General features: G+C 40.5%; 1 protein-coding gene across 4 annotated transcripts in view; it reads right to left on the bottom strand.

Moving 5' to 3' along the window:
* The window catches only part of clstn1 (calsyntenin 1), a 55,281-nt gene that overhangs the window by 5,044 nt on the left and 31,037 nt on the right, over positions 1-19,200 (bottom strand). For 2 of the 4 annotated variants that reach the window (XM_057822019.1, XM_057822027.1), the window contains 15 exons: positions 18,528-18,723; positions 18,149-18,357; positions 17,599-17,748; positions 17,192-17,377; positions 16,869-17,117; positions 15,901-16,022; positions 15,648-15,810; positions 15,375-15,425; positions 14,478-14,635; positions 14,206-14,354; positions 13,758-14,002; positions 6,678-6,848; positions 6,448-6,593; positions 5,882-6,017; positions 1,214-1,398 (listed from right to left, as the gene is read on the bottom strand). In XM_057822019.1, coding sequence (XP_057678002.1) covers positions 1,214-1,398; positions 5,882-6,017; positions 6,448-6,593; positions 6,678-6,848; positions 13,758-14,002; positions 14,206-14,354; positions 14,478-14,635; positions 15,375-15,425; positions 15,648-15,810; positions 15,901-16,022; positions 16,869-17,117; positions 17,192-17,377; positions 17,599-17,748; positions 18,149-18,357; positions 18,528-18,723 — 2,516 coding nt within the window. The remainder of the gene's footprint in view (positions 1-1,213; positions 1,399-5,881; positions 6,018-6,447; positions 6,594-6,677; positions 6,849-13,757; positions 14,003-14,205; positions 14,355-14,477; positions 14,636-15,374; positions 15,426-15,647; positions 15,811-15,900; positions 16,023-16,868; positions 17,118-17,191; positions 17,378-17,598; positions 17,749-18,148; positions 18,358-18,527; positions 18,724-19,200) is intronic. The other 2 variants (XM_057822037.1, XM_057822048.1) reach the window with 1 other exon arrangement.

Here is a 19,200-nt window from a genome sequence, read left to right as displayed (position 1 = left end):
GCTTTGGTTTTGAAAATATTTGAATTTTAGGTTTTTGAAAATAGGCCCCCTACGGATCGGCCCCGTGGCCCGTCAACTGATAGTGAAGTCTACGATTAACAATTTGCAAAACAAACAATCCAAGTTACTGGAATATGAGTGTGGGTGAGCAGGAATGCAGTGATGTTATGTTACTGTTAACATTTCCAATGATTTAAGTATAAAATATGTAGAATAAAAATCTGTCTAGAATTAAAAGCAAATGATGTCAGAGAGATACAGTATATGAAATGTATACCCTATCTAAATTAGGTCAATAGAGAAATACTCCCAAAAGTCAGTGTGTTGAATTAATGGAAGCCAATTATTATTATTAATATAGTCATTAATATAGTCATTATTATTATATAGTTATTATCAATAAAGCAAATATTGTCATCGGAGCTATTCCGTATTTACAAAGAAAACGTTAAATTCTGGGGTCTCTTTCATTCTGTATCAAGTCTACCAGTATTTATACTTTCAGTGGAACAGTCATGAAAAAAGTCATCGTCCAAGAAAGCTGGTTCTGTCACACAGCAAAACACGCAACCTGCAACTTCTTAAAATGATTTTTATTTTGGTTCAGGATAATTCTGGTGCTGCTTTAAAAATAAATAAATAAAAGGACTTTTCAAAAGGCTCATACTTGGCTGGTAACTTGAGATTATGAACATAAGGCTAATGGAGTATACAAAACCAGAAAGGTTAAGACGCTCTGTCTCCAGCAGATGTGGCGTTGTGGATGTGAAGGGCCAAAATCAGGACAAATGTTAACACAAATAGGTCTTTTACAGAGTCTTGTGGCATCATCTGTCTGAAACCTTTTTAGGGAAGGAATCAAATAATCTTGTTTGCCTGACTAGATTGCTGTACTCTATTGATTTTTAGTGCGAGATTAACCAAGGTTTGAACTTGCGAAAGTGCAAACTCGTCACCACTTTAGCAGAACAAGCCCATCAAATCGCATGACAGTGACAATTCTATGTCTATGTAGGTCAGAAACACATGTAAGCGCCTTTCTGACAGTTTTTGAGTGTGTTTTATACAAATTAGCAAGGTATTGCCCCATAAATAACCCTCTCCCCATCTATAGCAGCCTGTCAGTCACGACAGCTCAGGAAAAAGTAGGGCGCAGAAAAGAGCATTAGAAGGTAGACTGTCTTACCATCAAGCGTACCACATTTTTTCTTACCTCCATTGGATTGACGGTGATAGTGAGGGCCGAGTCATCCCAGTCCATCTCATTTTCCTTGCCGTTGTCCTGGTCCCTCATGGTGCGCTGGTGTGCGGCCCGGATCCTGAACACGCCGAGAATGATCATGAAGACCAGGAAACTGACACAGACTACGATGACGATGGTGGCTGCGCTGGGAACCACTGCGAAAAGGAAAACACACACACAATGACAACAGTTTAGATTACTTTAAGCAAACTCCAGGTAGGAACTAGCTCTGTTTAACTCGATATCTCGTGCAGTGTTAGGCTTAGTGAGCCCAACAGCCTGAAAGATTATTGGAATAGTGAAATAAATGGCGGCGCACAGATGTCACAAGCAGCACTCAACTGTAATCCTTAAATGTTTGCCATTAGAAAAAAGTGTGTGTGGGGGCTGGGTGTCAATGAACAGTGACTCTAGGGTTTTTGCACCCTTTTAAAAGTCAAATTCAATGCTTCTAAAGACATTTTAAGACCTTAAAAATGTCATTTAAGACCAAAACATGTCACAACAATTTCTGGTAAAGAAAAAAACTAATTTTATTTCAACGTAACTGGTGTTTTTCTCCTCTCATGTGCGGCACGACAGCTTTGACCCCCATTGTCCCTGACGAAAAAGTCTTTTTGCAGACTTTGAGTTGGGAACCTCTGGTTACCTCACGATATGATATGATTTGCGATACAAGTTTCACGATAACGATGATCTGAACGATATGGCGAGTGGAGCTGAAACGATTACTCGAATAATTTGAGTAACTCGATTTGAAAAACTGATCCGAGGAATTTTCTCCGCCTTGAGGAATTGTTTAATTTTGCCAGCTTTAAGCATGACGTTTTGCCCGGACTACTTTTAATGCGGCCCAACGCGCCGACGTCACGTGCGTAAAGGAAAAAGTGAGAGGCGGCTGATACATTTGATTTCAAACACGCATGAATATAGAGGTAACGACGAAGAAGCCGATGAAAGCAGGGGAAAAGGATCCAAGAAAAAGCAGAAAATGTCAAAAGTGTGGGAGATTTTCAAGCTGGAAACCAAGGTGAACACTGTTTCATGTATTCACTGTAAAACAGTGCTTGCATAACACTACCCCTCTCCAAAACCCAGGCCACGCGCGGTTCTGCCTCGCCCCGACTCCATCAAAGGCACAAGAGTGGAGGAGCGATAGTCGGGACAAGGTGAAATTAAGCTAACGTAGTGCTAATAAATAATATTAACATTACTGTACCTTGCTAACGTAACGTTAGCCCCGCGGAGGGCTAGGTTTCTATTAATAATGACTAATGTCAATGCGTAGCTAACGTGTCTTTCATACAGCCTTTATTTAATCTGTAAAAACACAGCGCTGTAGAGTGACGAGGGTGTAAAATAAAAAAATAAAAATAAAGCTAACTGTCAATTTTAGCTCGGTAGTCATTGATGGATAAAACACCAAGTAGCACTGGTGCCTAATGTGCTCCAGTACGGCAGGTATCATACATTTGTTTTGAACACTGCAAAAACTCAAAATCCTATCAGGACTTACAATTTAGACAACCTTAAAACTTAACTAGAACTTAAAATAGCTTGACACAAATGGAAATTCAAATGAAACACGTGGGAAAAACACCCAACTTTTAAGTGATGTGTGTTATCAAGCGTAATGACAGTTTTAGGTAAGAAAATAACAATTTTTTTAGTGAAAGCAGTGATTTTTTTTCTAGCCGCATCTGAGATGCAAGTGTTGGCTGTTTTCAACAAAGTGCATCTAAAATAAAGACATTGATTGTCTAAAAATGGTTCAATATTACGTGAAATGTCTTGTTTTCTCATGTATATATATAATTGCTCTTTACCTAAAAAAAAAAAAAAAAAAAAAAAAAAAAAAAAAAAAAAAAAAAAGCTTTATCCGATTAATCGATGGAATTTACAGTACAATACTCAGTTAATTTCGATAGATACAGGATAGGCGATACAACAATTATTAATATATGGGTCAGGAAATCATTCTAGGATATTCTACAAAACTAGTAAACAGAAAAACAAGCTCTTTTCGTCTATGGCCATCAGAGGCAGCCAATGCCAGGCAACGATTAACGTTTAAGACTTTGACGTCATTTCTTGTTGATTTTTGGTCACTTCCTGTTGATTTGTGGGCATTTCTAGGTCATTTTCTGTTTATTTTGGGGCATTTACAGGGCATTTCTTGTTGATTTTGGGTTACTGAAAAGGAAGTGACTCAAGAATGCCCCCAAATGAATAGGAAGTGACTCAAAAGCAACATGACGTAACCTGCTAATGCTCTAAAATGTCAGGAAGTGCCTGTAAATGCCCACAAAAGACTGGCTGTGAATGCTCTGGTTTCAAGCCCGTCGACAGGGGGGGGGCAACCGGGTATGTTGTCCCGGGCCTCAGGACCATAGGGGCCCCTGAATTACCCTCAATTTATTTTACTTTACATTCACATATTTTTCATTTAAATCATTGTCTGATTAAATATTATGTTCTACTCGATATATGGCGGAAAAGGTGACTTGAAGTTCAGCTCTGAGACCCGCAATTTAGCCAACTTTCAAAATTGTCCGATATGCACGTGTGATACATCATTGGAAAGCTTAAAATCTCAATTTTCTGGGGGAAGAAAAAATTTGAACAGGAAGGCATTTAAAAAAGAAAAAAAATTAAACAGCAAAATCCTATCTGGAGGCGAGAGCACGCGAGAGCAGAATTACAAACGGCATGACTTTAAAGAGATATTATTGCGTAATTACCTTGTTTCGATCCAACTACTCCATGTAGCATGTATCACTGAGTGTCAAGACGCCAGTTGTGAATGCCTACAGCTGAATTTTGCGGGGATTTTATGGGTGAAACATGGCAATATAACAAGGGTCACGATGCAGAAATCGCAGACATCAAGGAGTGGTCGAGATTTTCTTTTTCATATATTTACCCCATTAAACTTTTTTTTTTTTTTTCAATTTTTCTTTGTTTGGATCAATTATTTATCATCTAACATATCGGACAAAATGCGACAGTAACAAAAAAAATACAATTAAGCGATAGTTATGAGGTAGATATCCCTGACTTTTTTACAGACGCCATTTTTTTCATTGTGATGTCATTTGTTTAAAAGTTTAAAATATGCGAGTGAATAATTTTTTAAAGTCTTTTTTTTTTTTTTTTTTTTTAAATGAAATATTAGACATCAATTAATGATTCTAAGCTAAAAATGACAGACACTGAATAATAACTGTAATTACAATAGTTTTATGGCTGGGTTACAACAAAAGCGGTTGCGTGACGTCTGTAAACGAGGGTTTTCAGGGTGAAACGGACAAATTAAAAATAGTTTGGGGGCTTAATGTGCCATGAATCTGCTATGGCAGCTTATAGACATATTGTTCTATCAAACACAACAGTTGTTTTGGCTTAGAATACAGCAGTTTCTTTTAAAGAGGAGTGCAAGAGCAGAAACTGCTTTTTCAGTCTTGTCTGTGTTTTCCGCCATATACTTAAAAACTTTAACATATTAAATATTTCAAATATATATATATATATATTTTTTTTTTCCTTTTTTTTGCACCCACCCCCTCTGTCTTAGCAGAGAATGGTTTGACCCCGCTCTGGCGCACTCAAGTGCTACGCATTTCTTGTCTTTGCCAGTGACTGTAGCTGGAGGAGAGCGAGCCTTCAGTAAAATGAAAAAAAAAAAAAAAAAAAAAAAAAAAAACCTAACTATGCTCCACCATATGGCAGGCTTAACAACCTAGCCATTGTTACCAAACTGCACAAAATTGTAAGTTGCGGTGCTCTCAACTCAGCACGGTAGTGTGGAGTGGACCAGCGATTAACTTCGGCGATTTCGCTCGTTCATCGTCAGTTCGTCCGGGTCTTCCTTCAGGAAGGTGGCAATGTGCATGAAAACGCAGAGACACGTAGGATGGATTTTTGCCGGAACTTTTATTAACAATGGGGGACTCACAGATACTCAACTCAGCGCTACCGCACAACTTTCAAAAACTCCTATCTCACCCCCTTACGATTGCCCGCGTCTTCGTCTGCGCCAAATTGGTAAAGCCGGTCGGTCATATTGTAGCGGACAGCGGCCGCCTGGGAATGCCGGTAACACCATGTTCTCCATTGAACGTGAGCTTGCTCAAAAACTGGATTTCACTGATGTTATAAATGACTTTGCTGTCAAAAAATCTAGGCGCATCACTATTTGAGGGCGTGATAACCCCAGGGATGTGGAAGGGGCAGGCACCAGATGTTTAGTTATACTGTTTTGTTGCTTAGCAGGCAGGCATCGCACTCTCAGTTGTATTGTATTGTAGCCTACATGGGACAATAGATAGAAATTGTTTGTTCATACTGTGTCACATCACATTACGGTCTGTTAAATTTAACTGTCCATCTCAAAATAAATAATTTGAAAATTTACACTGTCATTGCTTGCAAAGCGTTAAGGTACTGCGTATGTTGTCGTGACAAGCCGGTGGCAGGAGTGGGGTGGGGTATAATGGTCTCTTGTCCCCGGGCTCCTGCAAGTCTGTAGACAGCCCTGGCCACAATGAATACCTTAACTACAATGTAATACTGTATACTGTATTTGTTTGCCAGTTATTTTTGGATGATTCACAAGTGAGAGTGGCCATGACGCATTACCTGATGCCTGGTGAGCGTTGACTAAGTTGTGACCCGACAGGTCCACTGATGCCTGATACACAGGGTTGATAAAGTTGGGCTGCACCATGGCATTGTTCACGTGATCCATGGCGCTGGCTGTGTGGATTACATTCACCTATAGAAGATACACACAAACAAACATCTATTCATCTTTCGTTCCGCTTATCCTCACAAGGGCCATGGGGGTGCTGGATAGGGATGGGAATTTTGACTTATTTCCCAACCAACTAGTCTCAGATTTTATTTGCGACCAGTCTCTAAGAAAGAAAACCCACAATTTATGTGGTTTCTCATCGCTCCGGGAGAGCTGTTGTACGCGTGTTTCTGCTAACACACCTGACAGGCGACCTTGTTATCAGACTTTACTTACTTACCCAAACTTTGTCGAAAAATTGAGACAAGCAACATTGCTGACTTTGGCAGCCAAGAGCTTTAAATACGGTGCCACACATAGTCACCAAAGGACTGCAACTTTGGCCCTTAAATAGTTAACTCTTTTGGATTGGAAGGTGTTCGTGTTAGGATAGAAACAAGTTCAGTCCTACCTCGACCTTGAAGTCGTTGCTAATGTAGCGCCCGTTGAGCTCAGAGCACACCAGTTTGAATTTCCTATCGAAGAGCGCCTCGGTGTGCCAGTTCTTGTAACGGATGAGGTGCAGGACTTGCTCATAGTTTGCCATGGTGTTCACGCCTAGAACATAGTGATGTGCATTTCTTCAAAATTCACGGAGATTTAAGATGGCAATAAGCTGAATAGTAGCACTTATGTGCATACCTGTGATGACAAGGCCCAGGTGGGAGGAGCTCATTTCAAGGCCGCGTTGCTGCAGCTGTTCCATGTCCACCTCCAGACCCTCGTGCTCTGAATCCAGATCATCTCCCACCACGGTCACTTCGCATGTGTCCAGGTTGTGCATGATCTCTTCGGACACCACTGTCTCTTGGACTAAATGAACAAAAACATGGGATTTTTCATTTAGTTTTATGCACTAAAAAAAGAAACACACATTTATTTATTTTATTTTCCCTTCAGGCATGGCATATATTTAGTTTTACTAAGGTTTAGTGCATTTATGGTTTACGGTTGTGTCAGTGTTAAGACTTGATGTTGACTGGGCGATAGCCATTGAGTATAAAAGTACGGGCAGATCGTTTATTATTATTAATATATATATGCCTTATGAGTCATATGACAATGTGGAAGAATACTGCAATAGACTGGCGTGTATTAATACTTTCATTGAGGGATGTGGTTCAACCTGTGTGTATCTAGTTGGGGACTACAATGCAGACATTTCTGATGCTAATTCTAATTTTGCAAAGCTCTTGCTACAGTTCTGCAAGGATAATAGCCTGCTTATGTCCAGCAAGATGTTATTGCCAGAAAACAGCTACACATACATCAGTGACGTGTGGCATACTGTATCTTGGCTCGACCATTGTATATCTACAGCGGATGCCTATGCTTCGCTGATGAGTATGGAAATTTGCTACGACCTAGCAACATCTGACCATATTCCATTACTAATGTGTCTCAAAGTGGAGAATATACCAATAATAAGCATAGATGAAAACACAGCCAATTTTGGTAAACTTAACTGGCCAAATTTAACGGATGAGTCTATCAGCAGATACACCATCAGCACTGATATTTTGTTAGATTCTGTTGTCCTACCAAAGGAAACTATATTATGTTGTGATATAAATTGCAAAAATGAACAGCACTGCAAAGAATTGTGCACTCTGTATGATTTCATCGTTAAATGTCTCCACGACTCTGGTAAGACCTTACATGAAAACAATAATAGGCATAATAGGCATACTCATCATGCAAAGCCTGGTTGGAATTCTCATGTAGCTGAGCTTCACTCAGCAGCTAGGCAGGCCTTCAAAGAATGGGCAGCATCAGGAAGAGTTAGATGTGGGACGTTATTTGAAAATAAAAAGCGTACAAATGCAAGGTTTAAGCTTGCTGTGCGTTTTATCAGCAGAAATGAAGCCAGTATGAGGGCAGATTCCCTTGCTGGCAAACTTATAAATCATAGCTTCTGTGACTTCTGGAAGGAGGTGAAAGCACTGAATAAGTGTAAAGCTCCCTTGCCATTTAATATCAATGGAGTATGTGGCCCAAATAACATTGCAGAACTATGGAGAGAGCACTACTACAAGTTGTTTAATTGCATTAAGGGTGATACATTTACACCCGATAACTGTGATATTAATGAGATTTTAGTGATCACACCGGCTGAAATCCATAAAGCCATTATTGAGCTAGAAAACAACAAAGCCTGCGGTTTCGATTGCATTACAGCTGAGCACTTAAAACATGCCATTCAGAAGGTAATTCCTCTCCTTGCCTTGTGTTTTGTTGGCTTCTTTAAACATGGCATTCTACCCGATTCTATGATGGCAGTACAACTTGTGCCTATTATAAAAGATAAGACTGGGAAAATTAATTGTAAAGATAACTACAGACCAATTGCTCTGGCCAGTGTGCTGTCTAAAGTGCTGGAGACAATCATACTGAACAGAATAGCTACATTTATTTCCACAAGTGACAATCAGTTTGGATTCAAAAGAAAACATGGAACCGATATGTGCGTATTTGCGTTGAAGGAACTACTACTGAAGTATCAAGGCCTGAACTCAACAATGTTTTTATGCTTTATTGATTCATCAAAAGCTTTTGATCGGATCAATCATAGCAAACTCTTTCTTATGTTGACACAAAGGGGGGTGCCCAAATATGTCATCCGTATTCTAGCCTTTTGGTATGCAAATCAACTTGTTCACATTAAGTGGGGTAGCACGGTTTCTTCTTCCTTCAGAGTTGGTAATGGTGTGAGACAGGGAGGAATACTCTCACCATATCTGTTCAATGTATACATGGACGAATTGTCCAACCGTCTCAATAAATGTAATACTGGCTGTGTTGTAGGAAGCACTATCATTAACCATCTTATGTACGCGGATGATGTGGTGGTGCTCTCTCCATGTAGTGCTGGCTTACAGGAGTTACTCTCATTATGTTCTCAGTTTGGTGACCAATTTGACATCAAATACAATGCAGAGAAAAGTAACATTATGATTTTAAGATCTAAAGAAGATAGGGGGGCTGTATTCCCTCGCTTCTTTCTGGGCAAAAAAACTCTAAATGACTGCAATGAGGTTAAATATCTCGGACATTTTATAACTGATGATTTTTCAGACGACAGGGACATTCACCGGCAATGCAGTAAACTTTATGCACAGGCAAATATGCTTAAGAGAAAATTTTTTATGTGTTCCATCGACGTGAAAATATCACTGTTCAGGGCATATTGCACACCATTATACACTGCTCACCTGTGTACCAGGTACTTAGCGAAGTCCATACAGAGGCTAAATGTAGCTTATAATGATGCCTTGAGGCTGTTATTGCAGGTGCCTAGATGGTACAGCGCCAGCCAATTATTTGTCAGTTCTGGGTTACCCACCTTTAAAGCGCTACTAAGAAATCTGATGTATAAGTTCATGTGTCGGTTAAATAAGTCCGAAAATAGTATTTTAATGAAAATAACGAATCCTAAAAATAGTTATAGGTGTAGGTCAAGCATGTGGCGCCATTGGAGTAAAAGCCTGTTTGTTGTGCACAGATAGTTTGTGCCTTTTTCATGTTTTTGCTTTTTCAGTTTCTGTTTCTGTGTTTCTTATGTCATTTTTATGTTGATTTGTGTGATATGGACACCCCGTGTGACTCCTGAATAAAGATCATATATATATATTTATATGTGTTTACAATTAATTCAACCCGAAAAGAAAAGGGCTGACGGGAGAAGCCGAAGCTTATTGAAACCCGTCCCCAGTATACCATAAAGGACGCAGAATGCGTCCTTCGCCTTCGAGTGCTGTTGTGTTTTGATATATACATATTCACAGCAAGTCCAAAAAGCAGCATGAGTCATTGAGATGCAGTGAAAAAAAAAAAACATTTTGAGATGTCAAGTAAACAATTAATTTACCACATGGATGAGTAGCATCCCACAATAATTATACTAACTAACACATGGACTACAAAAATTTACTTGTATAAATCTAATAGCGAAGTGCTTCTCTGCTTTTGCTGCTTCTTTCATGTCACAGCACAAATCGTGCACAACCTAACCCAACCCTGATAGGTGAAAGTACTGGTAAGTGGGTGGATTGCTGTTAAAATTTGTTACTTTACATAGTTCAAACACATTATAACAACTTTTCAGCTTTGCTCACACACAAAGAAGCAGCAGTTCAGGTTTTTAAAACAGTTTCAGCTCATTATTTTTTATAGCATGAAGATTTAATGTTCATCCTTCACTCATTGCAAGCAGTGTCATTTCTAGTGCAAACACTTTCAGGTTTCCATGGAGAAGTATGTCAGTTTCAATTGTAAAAAGTTAATAGAGTTTGAATGATTGCCAGAGGGTACTAAGAAAACGCCACAGGCAAGAAGACAATATCATAAAGCGTGCCCAATCAAGCAAGCGTAAGAGAGGGGGAAAAAAGACAAATTTACAGTACTGTAATGCAGTGGTCCCTAAGCCTTTTTGCACCATGGACCGGTGTGAAGTGGGCCTTTTTTCACGGACCGGCAAAATTCAATGTGTGGCAGAAAATTACAGTAAATGTAAAATAACATGACGGTGCTAAAAACGAACATTAAGTGCAGGGAAAATGTAACTCACCGTACACTGAATTCGAATATTTTATTTTAGTAGTCGATTAATCGATGAACTAGTTTGTTTGAATAATCGAGTAATCGGATAAGGAACATAAAAATTTAAAATACCTAAGCGGTGCCTCAAACGATATAAAAAAATATATATATGAGGATCTATGTACAACAAAAGAACAATTGGCTAACTTACATAGCAAAAATCCGCTAGCTTAAATGCTATAAAACACAAACTTTTCTTTTAAATGCGCTAAACAAATGGTTCAGACTAAAGATACACGATAATATCGGTCACCGATAACTATCGGCCGATAATGGCAATTATGACGTCACACAGATAATCCAGATAATAAAAAAATTCAACCGATAATGCAATCCGATAATTATATACTTGATTTTGCCTCCAAATGTGCCCAACCAAAGAATTCAGCACACCGCCTCCTCAACCCCTCCCCTCTCTGAAGCCCCTGAGGGAGGAGGGGTTGAGGAGGCGGAGTTACAAGACAAGAAGTAGTTGAATATTATGGCGGCTGTTATTAAAAAAACGACGCTCTCGCCATCTGCGAAACATGTACCGTATAAGTTCCACGAGGCAGAAAGAACGCGTCCTCATTCAAAACCACTAACCCAGCAGCCATTTAAAAATGCATCATAAAGAATTTTGGAACAAATACGAGGCTGCTGCTAGCAGGAATGCTAAAGCTATTGTAAACACTAAGTTAAACTATAGGGCTTGTGACGATACAGAGTCGGGCTGTTTGGGAATGCAGCCCAAGGCGGGTGGTAAATTCGCATCTAAGGCTAAACACCGGCACTACTGGAGACCGATAGTCGGCAAGTAGCCGTCTTCCGATGGAGCCCGCCGCTCTGGCCAGTCCGGCAGGCCGCCGCCGCCTCGCCATAGGCGGGGCGGGCCGAGCCCGGTTCCCCGGCCTCTGGACCTCCGGCGAACACCCCGGTTTCTCGAGCGTTCCCCCACGGCTTGCGAGCAGAGCCAGGACCCGAATACGCTGCGGCGAACCGGCCGGGGCGGGCGGATTATCCGGTACGAATGTAGCTGCCGCCGCCGCCGACACGAGACACTTGTTTTTTTTTTTTTACCTTAATGACCCAAGAACCAAAGCCCTGGATAAAAGAAATAATGCAGTTTATACGGCCACCATTCTTCATGAAAAAGTGATGTCCGGTAAGCAAGCTTATCATGACCGCACAGTGGTTATAAGATCATTTAAACATGGAGAAAACGAAGTCAGCCAGTCAATAATGCATTCAGAATGTGAAATGACGAGCGGTCAGATGACTTTGTAACGCTGCCTTTATTTTCGGCTTAATAACACAGGCACAAAACAACACGCACGCGGATGCGAGCTCCAACTCCGTCCAAATAGTACTGCCGTGTAGCAGTTTAGCTGCTGTAACGCAAATGTCGTGAAAGCCGCAAATGTAAACAAAGCGCTGCAGAATGGGTACATGACATCTCGCTCTTTTGAGGTAATCATTTTCACAGTGTGCAACAAAGCATATAACATTAGCTATCACTTTTCAAATTATTTAACTTATTTGTCTGCTCAATTACAGTCACAGTAGATAATCAAATTCTTAAATCAATATTCTGTAGCCACAAATATTATTCAAAATCTTTCCTTCTTCAAGTTTTTTTTTTTTTTTAGGATTAAGGCTATAGGTGTGCAAACACCCCAGTAATGGCGACCAACCACTAGAGGGCGACGTACACAAATTTATACTCTGATTAGTCAAAAGGCACAGGCCAGATTGCGGTCGTGAACAAATTATTTTTTTCTTCTCTGCAGCCCGGTAGCAAATGCACCACGGACCGGTATCCGTCCCCGGCCCGGTGGTTGGGGATCCCTGTTGTAAATTTTAGACTTAAGCATGCTGATGAAGGACATGACGCGTTTCTCTAAACCAATAAATACACTGAATTTAGTTGCTATTGTCACTTCTTGGAGATGATTGGATGAAACGTTACCCATCCAAATCAAATCATGAGGTTTGGTACGCCCTCTTTGCTTTTTTTGGCTCTTTGAAAATGGCTGATCAAACGCAACTTCAAAAAGGATAACATGAAGTGCTCATTTCTCATTAAAAATACATTAACATTAACATTAAAAATCACAAATAAAGCATGAAATATCACCGACCGAAAAATTGTACTTTGTTCTGGTGTTTGAGTAGAGTAAAAATCAGTGCAGAATTTTCTTTTTTTGCCCAGCAGAAAAAATGTGGTACTGAACTTAGGGGATAACGATGTTAGACTTTTATTGCTTTTCTCATGTTTATTTAGTCACAGAACATGGCTACTGGCAAAAAATAACTTTTAACCATTAGCCTGAAGGCACACAACTCTCTTTCACATCCCTCTCTATCCCAATCCGTGCACAGAATGCAATTGGAAAGAGCATTACCTGAACAAACAGACCAGGACATACCACTGCGCAGAAGACACACACTCTATTTGTTACATTACAAAATACATTGATCTAGCTCTCCACTTGCCATTTTGCCAATGATCAGCTTCACCTCACTGCCAAAGCAACTCAAATTTGTCAGAGTTGTAAGTTCTACCCAAGTTAAACTTAGTACACCCAGTTCACCAAGTGATTATATTTGTCTTTCGCTTCGAAAAATGCTTCAATTTGGCAGCCAGTTGGAAGGAGGTGGTTGGACGACCGGACATGAAAGAATGGAGGGCGATGAATTAAATAAAGTAATGAATGCTTCTTTCTTTGTGGCTTGTGTGTGACTTAACAAATCGTCCTCTTCTGTACAGCAAAGTAAAATTTCCAACTTCTGTTTCAACCTCTGTGTAGAGTTATTGTTTTTTGATCTCAGCTTCTGTACACAAAGCTAACAGATGGTGAGGCTGCAGTTGCTCCTCCCATGAAGACGTAAACAACTTATCTGTCACTCACTCTGTCCAATCCCTTTGGCTACAAGGCATAATCCTCCCGCCATGCTGTTATTGTAGCAGTCTCTTAGCAGTGTATTCTCTCATCTTTTACTGTTGTGTACCTCTTCAGGTATCACACAAGGTTACTCAATGCCCTTGATGCAATTTGGGTGGGAAATAAAATCCCAATACACAAGGTGAGTATAGGATTATTAAAAAAGGTCATCTTGAGTTTCAGTGTGCATTTCTCTCACCTGTGGGGTCATCGTCCACTCGCTCAGTGGCTTCGGACTCAGCATCGACCTCCACCTCACGGGTGATGGTGCTAACAATGCGTAGCTCAGGGAACAGTGTCACACCTTCTTGACTTTCAAATTCGGCAGCGCTGCGGGCAAAGTGGTCAATGCCACTCAGGCTAATCTTCGGCTCCTCGGGCTGCAGTACCATCACATAACCTTCTGCATCAGACATTGTCACGCAGGACTCATCGTTGAAGCATCTAGACAGATACGTACAGTAAATTTTGTTATTGCTGTGAATAAAAGTTACAGTACTAAGAGGCGAGACAAAATCATTAACACTTGGAATCTTATCTTTGTATGTTTCTTTACAGTTTGTATAAATTATTTTAACTTTGGCCAAAAATGATCAGAAATGTCTGAAATCTGTCAGAGTTCATTTCGAATCATGAGTTCTGCTTACTTGACAGAAGTAGAGATGCGAAGGTGCCTGATGCCGGGTGTCGGAAACTGGCGAGAGTTCAAGTAGGATATGTGCTGCATGACCTTGTCAAAGGCGTCAATATCATCTCCCTCGACAGTCAGAGAGGACTGATTGGGGTTAAACTCCACCTAGGAGTTTAGTTAAAAAAAAAATTTTTTAAATCAAATTGACATATTAGAGATATAACAAATGCACAGTCATAGTTAGGATTAGTAAGGTGAGAATTCTGTGTTTTGATATGCCCTACTAACCTTGACAGTAGAGGCTACTTCTTCGGGCAGCTGCACGTCCAGGCCCTCCTTGCAAGTGTACAAACAGTCAATAACTTTCTTGTTCTCCAGCTTGCCCGAGCGAATCATAAGCCCAGCAAGATTTCCACGGAAAAACTGGGCCATGCGTGCATTTCCGCCTGTGTGCGTCACCATTGAGAAGAGAGGATAAAACAAAGTAGCATAATGAAAAATTAAGTTTAAAATTCTTATAGCTTTTCATCTATTCAGCCACAACATCGCTGCATGCAGGCTCAATGTACAAAGACAATCTTAAGTTCATGCAAGTTAGTGTGCGTGCCCAGGTGGGGCTCATTCAGACACCAAAACGATACGGTTGTTTCATAGATACAGTATAACCTAAATACTGTATACTCTACATGCAATGTCCACAGTTAAGAGTACTATTGGTTTCTGCAAAACAGAACAAGCTTAAAGATGAAATAATCAAAACATAAACATTGCATTAGAACCACCATCTTGAAGACCCTGGATATTCCAATCACATTTCTGATGAGAGAAGTAGTGCAGAAATACAGTGTCTATCCACTGTGTCTGTCTATTGCTCTGACGTCACTTCTGTCGTAAAAGTCATGCTCTGAATGACGAGGCTGCACGGAGAAATGCGTTTTGTGCTTATTGTATGTCAGTTTATCCTGTGTATATGTTTTAGTGAATGAGGATGATGTAAATATGACACTGAAACAGCAATATAGCATAGTCTTGCAAACATGCTTAGAAACAAAAATTGAAAATAAACATGTCTGCATCTAGAATGTAAAAAAATCATTCTAGTCACAGTGGCATGAGGATGCAGTTAGCATGGTGGGACATGGCGGACACATGGAAGTATCTGAAAAGGGAAAGATTTTGGGCAACCTGAGGAAGACTCAGAGACTGTCTCAGTGTCATTTTCATGTCCAGAGTTGTCTGTAAAGGACAGGAATAAGAAAGTTGGGAAAGACAGAGGGAAGGTTTAGGATTTGCTACAGGGATTCAGAGTCTATACTGGAGGATACGCTGCATGACAGAAGAATCTTTGAGCTCATTATTACTTCACAAACGTGACATGAATTAATATGAACAAAAGATTCAACATTGCAGACGTTATGTTCGTTTATATTGTTGTATTTCAATTTTCACACGTCACACCTTGCCAGCAAGCACCGACGGTGAGCTGAGTCTCAATCCTGGAAGCGTGCAGCGGGTAGTCCTCAGTGACCAAAAAGGGTTCAAAGGTAGTTCCGTCCACAAAGAGCATCACTGTCGGGAACTCCACATTCAACACATAGTGATGCCAGTCTTTGTCACACACCTACAGGGAACACGGGACATAAGAAACCCAATAATTTCGTTTTAAAACAAAAACCAAGAAGGTCACATCAGAGTGACAGAAGTAGCTCACCTGGTCGAGTTTCCAGTGGAACTCGGCTGGTTTGTAGTTCTCTGCCACAGATGGATCTTGACGGAGAAGAAGGATCAGCCTGCAGTTGTGCACGTAGAGTGAATAGTGGTGCCTGTTCATGTCTGTGGGGAAAATGACAAACTTGCCAATAAAAATTTGGAACATATTTGGGAAAAACCTCAGTACCTTTCACTTAATTCATACCTCAATTCTAACAAATACTGGGTATGAGCAACAAAGCTATATGAACTCTTCTAATGCCAGCCTTATACTGTACAGAAGACCTCCAGAGTGCCAGCCGATTTAGAGCATTTTCGGTGATCTTTCATCAGGTCCCACAGAAGACAGATAAGTGAAATCTACACTAATAATGTTTGATTTACTGCCACCTCCGAACAGCGCTTTCCTTCTATAAAACGCCAAAAACAACAATGATGTGCCTATGGTGGGCAAATCAGTTATTCACATGTAGTTGTTTTAACTAAACTCGCTGGATATATCTTGGCCAGATGATAAACTGGGCTGCTATGATATTCTGTGCCAGCTCTTATTTGTCCATGAATATCAGCAATATCTTTTCTACGGGGCACTTGTTGTTTCTTGTATTAGTTCAAATTTATGTTAACATTAACATATGATCAATTTAACAAGAATAAATATTAAAAAAATAACTCTTCGTTGAGTGTTCCTGGGGTCATAATGGTGGCAATACAGATGCTTCTGATCAAGCGCACAACTGTTCTGATGTAATTGTTATATAAACTGGGGGAGAGAAGTTGATGAACCATCTACAAATTGCTCAGAGACTTTATAGTCAATAATATCCAGTGTGAACTTCTAATTTAAAATAAATGACTAAAGTGGAGAAGTGAGCAGGAACTTGGCATGGATAGGAAAGAAAATAAAGCCAGTGCAAAAACATTGAGCAGCCTGCCGGCCTACAGTATCCTAAATTTATAAGCAGTTACCTGTCTTGTCGGAGTTGCAAAGGATGGTCTCTTTCTCATGAGCACCGGGCCCATGTCTCATCCACACAGAGATGGTAAAGGGCTCCTTCAGGCTGGTGCTCACCAAGCCATCAGGAATCTTTACAGCCTGGGTGCCGTTAAACTCAAACACTTGGTCGCTGTCGTGCCCATTATCGGTGGGTAGTCCCACTGTCCAGTTGGCAGAGCTGCTGGGTGCTGGCAGCAGCTCCACTGTTCCCGAGCTGGCTCCTAATTTTTTTTGTCAATTAGTCACAAGAATAATTTTCACTGCAGTCTTATTGTTCTGAAAATAATTTACTTACCGCACAGCTTGTGCAGGGACTTCTCGGAGTAAGTGTCACGGTCACAGCCCTTTCCAATATGATTGGTTTCTAGTTCAATTGTTGCTCTGATGGATGTGATTGGCTCATCACAGGTCTCCAGGTGCATGCTAGGGAAAAGAGCCAGGCTGCCTGTGCCAGGCTCATATTCAATCCTCTTATTGAAGCCTGAGGGCAAGAAATGGGGGAATGTGACAAAGGTGTCCTTCAACATGGCAATGATAAGGTACGGCAGTCGATACTGGGCTTGTCAATACAATACAATTATGCTAAAAGGAGCACTTCCCTTCAGGGCAAACAAAGATTAAAATTTCTGACAAGAGCTGTGAACATGAGATTCTTTTGTTAAGCAGTAGCGGCTATCAAGTTGACTAAGACCGTGTCGATACCTTGCCAGCTGGGTTTGCAAGTTGGCTTGACACTGATCTTGACCAGAACGTCCTCAGAGGCACGGTTCTTTCCACAGTCGTAAGCGGTCACAGTCAGCTTATACATATGCTCTCTGCCGTAGTTTAGTTTCTCTGTGTTCTTGATGAAACCTGATTGAAAGAACAAACAATGTTTGTGTGGGAGTTAATATTTGTTTCATGTCAAAGCTGCACCGAATTAAAATGACTCATGACTTACAAATGACTTGTATACTGATAATCCGTAGTTACAGTGCCATAAATAGAAAACACTTATATGCATATGTTATAAATAATGTTTAAACTTTTCGCGTTGCACCACTTGATGTGCAAATGCAAGTCTTGTGGTCCAGCCTCAATAGTAGACCAGCTTTGGTTACATTTCCTCGTCACAGAAACAAGATGAGATGGTTTCTTAATGACCTTTGCAGCAGGCTCAATTGATTGCATGAATCAATGTGCCCGGTGTGATGCAAATTGTGGTTCTTATCATGACAGGCACACTGTGAGGTTCACTGACAGCAGTCCTTACCATCTTTGTCGATGGTAAAGGGCACATCCGGAGTGACAATCTCATAGTTGCAGATTTGACTGAACTGGAAAGAGCAGTCTGCATCCACAGCCTCCACCTTCAAGATGCTGTCATATTTCTTTCCCTCGATGACAGTGGCTTTGTAGGACTTCTCTTTAAACACTGGTGAGTACTCATTAAGGTCGTTCACTTGTATGTGGACAGTGGCCCTGACGACAAAAAAACTCGAGTTAATACGATTTAGAACCAACATAGGCGTTGCATTGCTTTGGGCCAGTTGACTCAACGGGAGGTACAGAAAAAAATGTTGAAGGCCTCAGTCTTCTTGTTACAGTGTTAATGAACTGACCCAGACTAGTTTTAGACTATTCTAACTCACTTGTGCGACTTTTTCATGTTGGCACCGTCAGGTCCCTCTCCACAGTCGTATGCTTGGATGGTGAAGGTATGTTCCTTCTGGAGCTCACAGTCTAACTTGTCCTTTGCTCGGATGATCCCCTCACCACTGGACTTGTCCAGGACCACAGCTTCGAAAGGTACATTCTGCCCATGGATTCTAAAGCCGCAGATCTCACCTGAACAAAGAAGGAAGATTGATTTTAAAAAAAAACAGTAAGATTTTGTTTCAAAACTTGATTCTTGACAGCAAAATTAATAAATTAATGCAAAAAATAAAAGATCAGCCACAGGTTGTAGGAGCCAGGGAGTTAAAAGTTTGGGATGGGTGGTGTCTGTGGAGGAAGCCCAAATGCACCTATACAATTGGGTGAGCATTTTGGGGGGAGTTTGGAGAGGGTGTGATACATTCAATAATATACAGAAGAAGGCATGTTTTTTTCCAAGCCAATTAATAATTTTAGCATTCAAACATGCAGGCAGAAACCAAAATGATGTGACAACAGGCATTTCACATAAGTATAATAGAATAAGAGGAAGCCAAACCCTAAAATAAGAACATTAGAGAGCAGTATCAGTGGTGATCATTTCACTTTGTAATAAATAAAGGTTACTATCTATATGTGAGGAAAATGTGCAGAACATAAATTTTAAAA

This window comes from Corythoichthys intestinalis, chromosome 2, assembly GCF_030265065.1.
Source record: "Corythoichthys intestinalis isolate RoL2023-P3 chromosome 2, ASM3026506v1, whole genome shotgun sequence".
In the NCBI taxonomy this organism is placed as follows: domain Eukaryota; kingdom Metazoa; phylum Chordata; class Actinopteri; order Syngnathiformes; family Syngnathidae; genus Corythoichthys; species Corythoichthys intestinalis.
The sequence above is the reverse complement of the archived record's forward strand: the minus strand, read 5'-3'. Positions and strand labels throughout refer to the sequence as shown.